This window comes from Pagrus major, chromosome 6, assembly GCF_040436345.1.
Source record: "Pagrus major chromosome 6, Pma_NU_1.0".
In the NCBI taxonomy this organism is placed as follows: domain Eukaryota; kingdom Metazoa; phylum Chordata; class Actinopteri; order Spariformes; family Sparidae; genus Pagrus; species Pagrus major.
In genome coordinates this window covers 7,170,627-7,176,626 of record NC_133220.1, presented here as the reverse complement: position 1 = coordinate 7,176,626, position 6,000 = coordinate 7,170,627, and the positions used below count along the sequence as shown (strand labels likewise).

The 6,000-nt window shown below is 40.7% G+C and overlaps 2 protein-coding genes across 2 annotated transcripts; both read left to right on the top strand.

Moving 5' to 3' along the window:
• LOC140997661 (nuclear factor 7, ovary-like) lies at positions 1 to 1,434 on the top strand. Its single transcript, XM_073467626.1, has one exon. The coding sequence runs from the start codon at positions 1 to 3 to the stop codon at positions 1,432 to 1,434; it is 1,434 nt and encodes a 477-aa protein (XP_073323727.1).
• Positions 1,435 to 3,577: 2,143 nt separating this feature from the next.
• On the top strand, positions 3,578 to 5,011 carry LOC140997660 (nuclear factor 7, ovary-like). Its single transcript, XM_073467625.1, has one exon. The coding sequence runs from the start codon at positions 3,578 to 3,580 to the stop codon at positions 5,009 to 5,011; it is 1,434 nt and encodes a 477-aa protein (XP_073323726.1).
• Positions 5,012 to 6,000: the final 989 nt, after the last annotated feature.

The following is a 6,000-nucleotide window of genomic DNA, read 5'->3' as shown; positions in this document are numbered from 1 at the left end:
ATGTCTTCTCAGTCAGAAAAGGATCTTTCTTGTCCGGTCTGCCATGACATCTTTAAAGATCCTGTTGTTTTGTCATGCAGCCACAGCTTCTGTAAAGTCTGTCTGCAGACATGGTGGAGAGAGACAAAAATACTCAAGTGTCCAGTTTGTTTGGAAATATCTTTGTTGAGTGATCCACCTCGTAACCTGGCATTAAAGAACCTGTGTGAGACCTTCCTACAGGAGAGAGACCAGAGAGCATCAGCAGAATCTGAGTCTCTCTGCAGTCTGCATGGTGAGAAACTCAAACTCTTCTGTCTGGATCATCAGGATCCAGTGTGTGTCATCTGCAGAGATTCAACAACACACAACAACCACAAATTCAGACCAATCGATGAAGCTGCACAGGATCACAAAGAGGAGCTTCGGAAATCCCTGAAGCCCTTACAGGACAAACTGAAGCACTTTGAACAAGTTAAAGGAAACTTTGATCAAACAGCAGAACACGTGAAGGTCCAGGCCCGACACACAGAGAGTCAGATTAAAGAGCAGTTTAAGAAGCTTCATCAGTTTCTACAAGAGGAAGAGGAGGCCAGGATCACTGCTCTGAGGGAGGAAGAGGTGCAGAAAAGTATGATGATGAAGAAGAAGATTGAGGCTCTGAGCAGAGAGATAGCAGCTCTGTCAGTCACAATCAAAGCCACAGAGAGGGAGTTGAGAGCTGAAGATGCCCCATTCCTGCAGAACTACAAGGCTGCAGTGAAAAGAGTCCAGCAGCGCCCCCTGCTGGATGATCCACAGCTGGTCTCAGGAGCGCTGATAGATGTGGCCAAACACCTGGGCAACCTGACATTCAACATCTGGAACAAGATGAAGGAGTTGGTCTCCTACACTCCTGTGATTCTGGATCCAAACACAGCCAACCCAGAACTCATCATCTCTGAAGATCTGACCAGTGTGAGATGTGGACAGAAACTGAAGCTTCCTGAAAACCTAGAGAGGTTTCACTTTAATTGCGTTGTCCTCGGCTCTGAGGCCTTTAACTCAGGGACTCATGGCTGGGATGTTGAGGTTAGAAATGATGAAGCTTTGGCCCTAGGTGTCTTAAGGGAGTCTGTCAAGAGAAAGGGACAAATACTAGATGGATACTGGGAAATTTGTCTCCGTGATGGAATATACAAAGCCGTCTCACCGCCACTCCCAGATAAAGTTCTTGCAGTAAAGAAGCTCCAGAGGATCAGGGTTCACCTGGACTATGACAAAGGAAAACTGTCGTTCTATGATCTTGATACTAACACACACATACACACCTTCAAACACACTTTCACTGACAGGCTGTTTCCATACATTGACACCCGGAATAAACTGCCACTGAAGATATTACCAGCGACGGTCTCTGTAAAAATGAAAGAGCAGACAGTGTGGACAGGCTATTGGCCTAGTCTCTGGTCTTAGCTAGACATGCTATGTGTTATTATTTTCAGGTGAGGTAAGCTGACTTTGAAATATATCAGTGATACGACAAGTGTTTGGAGTCATTATGAAACTTGAGCCTCTCTGTGTGTCTACAGGTTAAAAACACATGAATGTATATGAATGAACAGAGGAGCGTCAGTGTTTCATGAACATTTATGAACCACGTTGATGTGAGTTTCTGATCATTAGCTCTTTCAAAAAAATGTACTGATAGTGTTCAATGAAAAAAAAAAAATGCTTTTGATTTTGTTACTTATATTGTTTTACTTTCTCTAATGTTCCTACTTTGAATACGATGATGACATTACATCATGTGTGCATATAGTGATTCTGAACATTTGATACTGCTTTACCATAAATCAAATTTGTAAATAAAGATCAAGATACCTAGCAGCATACTGTATATATGGGCCTACATAGCAGGACAATATACAGTTACAAAATAAAATCATTATAAATAATGTTAAACCATGTAATGAAGACAATGTTGTAGAAATATCTTAATCACAACTTTTACTTTTTCGCTAGCTGTACTATCAGTCATTATCTAAACAGAGTCATTACGTCTTCTGAAATTAAAGACTAGATTCAGGCTTAATTTTGAACTCACTGTAAGTTACTATGTATGAGAGGCAGGTGAGTTTTATGAATGTAAACGTACATTACTGACTGTTCTGATGAATCACTTTTAATTCTTAAACCAATAAAGAATACAATTTAAATGGTTTTAGATTGTCCATTGATTTCAAGCTTGAGTTAAAAACCTATAATTTAAAGTACTTTAAAGTAAATTCAAGATTTCCAGGATTCAGTCAAAATATTTTTAAAGTACTATATACTTTTGAGTCTTATCTTTAGGAAAAAGTGCGGTATTTGAGAATGAAAACATATTACAAAGCACTTAACTCATAATATTGTATATTATACCACCATAGAAAAGTACAGAAGCCGAGAGCAGTTTATGATAATGTGGACTTCTTGTGAAAATAAGTGGCCACACTTAATTTTCTATACAAGCAGGGTTTCATACTGCAGTTATTAATTTCAGCCTTGACAGAATGAAACACTACACTATTACCCTGATGACATCACTGTGACATCATCAGGGTTGTTTTTTCCTCCAGAGGCAGATGACATCATACAACTACTTTCACCGCCTGATAACAACTAAACATGACCAGTAAACTGATCTTCATGTGTAAAACTTACCCAAATTAAATGAGTAAGTTATGCAAAGATGACACAATAAGTGTTTGTGATGTGATAGAGAAAGTTATAATACACATACACAGTAACCACTCCAGAACCACCTCAGTCAATGTTAAGGGACCGGTTTGACTGTCACTCCTTGTTGTTGGTGTTGGGAGGGAGGAGTCAGGTGGTGAAACAATTGGGCTCAGTCAGACCAGTTTGCTCAACATGTGCTTTTGCCAGCATATGTTTATATAACACATGTTCACAGAAGCAGGGGAGTCCAGACTTTATTGACTGGGGTGACCCAAGTGAGGCATGGATTTTATTCAGGGGTGGCATCAAGTATGACACACGCACGCATGTTGGAATAGCACTATTTAACTGTTTCTCGTATACTTTAATGACCAACACCACATTGTCTCACAGTTTCTTACCGACCAATCACAACACCACAGAATGGGACCAAACATCACAGTACCGGATCAAAACTACTCCTCGAACTAACACCCTGCCTCTCACTTCAGAGTAATGTGGTGGCACTAGAGGGGGCAATCAGATTTCAGGGCTGGCCAATGCCAGCAGGGCCAACTTCTGGAAATGCACCTGCACATAAGGTGTGGTTGCATGCTCCTTATGGGTGTGTGCGCTATGTGGATTCCTCATTCCACGGATGTGTATATAAAAAACAATGTGCGTCATACGACACTGCTGCAATTTGTGGCCAGTATTTTCAATATTCACAAACCAGACCAAACTCCACAACGAGGCTGTACAAAGGAAGAAATACTGGGATTATTGGAATACTGTACTTCAACCTGCTGCTGTTTTCACATCATAAACAGAAGTTTCAGAGGAGCTACGACACGAAGGGAAAGCAAAACTTTCAACTGGACTCGTCCCTGTCTGCCTTCATTGTTTTCAGCTTCAAATGTCTTCTCAGTCAGAAAAGGATCTTTCTTGTCCACTTTGCCATGACATCTTTAAAGATCCTGTTGTTTTGTCATGCAGCCACAGCTTCTGTAAAGACTGTCTGCAGACATGGTGGAGAGAGACAAAAATACTCAAGTGTCCAGTTTGTAAGGAAGTATCTTCGGTGAGTGATCCACCTCGTAACCTGGCATTAAAGAACCTGTGTGAGACCTTCCTACAGAAGAGAGACCAGAGAGCATCAGCAGAGTCTGGGTCTCTCTGCAGTCTGCATGGTGAGAAACTCAAACTCTTCTGTCTGGATCATCAGGATCCAGTGTGTGTCGTCTGCAGAGATTCAACAACACACAACAACCACAAATTCAGACCAATCGATGAAGCTGCACAGGCTCACAAAGAGGAGTTTCGGAAATCCCTGAAGCCCTTACAGGACAAACTGAAGCACTTTGAACAAGTTAAAGGAAACTTTGATCAAACAGCAGAACACGTGAAGGTCCAGGCCCGACACACAGAGAGTCAGATTAAAGAGCAGTTTAAGAAGCTTCATGAGTTTCTACAAGAGGAAGAGGAGGCCAGGATCACTGCTCTGAAGGAGGAAGAGGTGCAGAAAAGTAAAAGGATGAAGAACAAGATTGAGGCTCTGAGCAGACAGATAGCAGCTCTGTCAGTCACAATCAAAGCCACAGAGAGGGAGTTGAGAGCTGAAGACGTCTCATTCCTGCAGAACTACAAGGCTGCAGTGAAAAGAGTCCAGCAGCGCCCCCTGCTGGATGATCCACAGCTGGTCTCAGGAGCTCTGATAGATGTGGCCAAACACCTGGGCAACCTGACCTTCAACATCTGGAAGAAGATGAAGGAGATGGTCTCCTACACTCCTGTGATTCTGGATCCAAACACAGCCAACCCAGAACTCATCCTGTCTGAAGATCTGACCAGTGTGAGACTTGGACAGAAACTGAAGCTTCCTGAAAACCCAGAGAGGATTCAAATGCACCGCATTGTCCTCAGCTCTGAGGCGTTTAACTCAGGAACCCACGACTGGGATGTTGAGGTTCCTAATGATGCATTTTGGGCCCTAGGTGTCTTAAGTGAGTCTGTTCGGAGAAAGGGACTAATACTGGGTGGATACTGGGAACTTTGTCTTCTTGATGGAATATACACAGCCGTCTCACCGGCACTCCCAGATAAAGTTCTCGGAGTAAAGAAGCCCCAGAGGATCAGAGTTCATCTGGACTGGACCGGAGGAAAGCTATCGTTCTATGATCTTGATACTAACACACACATACACACCTTCACACACACTTTCACTGACAGGCTGTTTCCATACATTGGCACCCGGAATAAACTGCCACTGAAGATATTACCAGTGACGGTCTCTGTAAAAATGGAAGAGCAGACAGTGTGGACAGGCTATTGGCCTAGTCTCTGGTCTTAGCTAGACATGCTATGTGTTATTATTTTCAGGTGAGGTAGGCTGACTTTGAAATATATCAGTGATACGACAAGTGTTTGGAGTCATTATGAAACTTGAGCCTCTCCGTGTGTCTACAGGTTAAAAACACATGAATGTATATGAATGAACAGAGGAGCGTCAGTGTTTCATGAACATTTATGAACCATGTTGTGAGTTTCTGATCATTAGCTCTTTCAAAAAAATGTACTGATAGTGTTCAATGAAAAAAAAAAATCCTTTTGATTTTGTTACTTATATTGTTTTACTTTCTCTAATGTTCCTACTTTGAATAAGATGATGACGTTACATCATGTGTGCATATAGTGTTTCTGAATATTTGATGCTGATAATGATGTTTGAATTTTAAAAATTAAATAATGAGAGTACAGAATTACATAACATAAATTAACATTGTGATGAAAAGCTCTTAAATTTGCTAATTAAAGATAAAGATGCATACATAGCAGCATATATATATAGGCCTACATAGCAGGACAATATACAGTTACAAAAAAAAAATCATTGTAAATAACGTTAAACCATGTAATGAAGACAATGTTGTAGAAATATCTCAACTGCAACTTTCACTTTTCTTTGTTCAGCAACCCAATCGCCAGAGTAAATATTGCAGTTCTGCAAAACGGGATATGTTATATTATCTGCTGACACACACTAATATCAACATAACCCATCTGTGAAACTAATGTCGGCCTGGTGATGGTACATTGGCAGAGCTCTAGTTTTATTGTATTTATGGGGGAGGAATGACTCATTGAATTAAATTAATATATAGGCCTATTCTTTTTTAGGACAGTTGATCATTTTTTTATAGTTATTATCCTGTACTATCAGTCATTATCTTAACAGAGTCATTACTTCTTCTGAAATTAAAGACTTAAGATTCAGGCTTAATTTTAAACTCACTGTAAGTTACTATGTATAAGAGGCAGGTGAGTTTTATGAATGTAAAC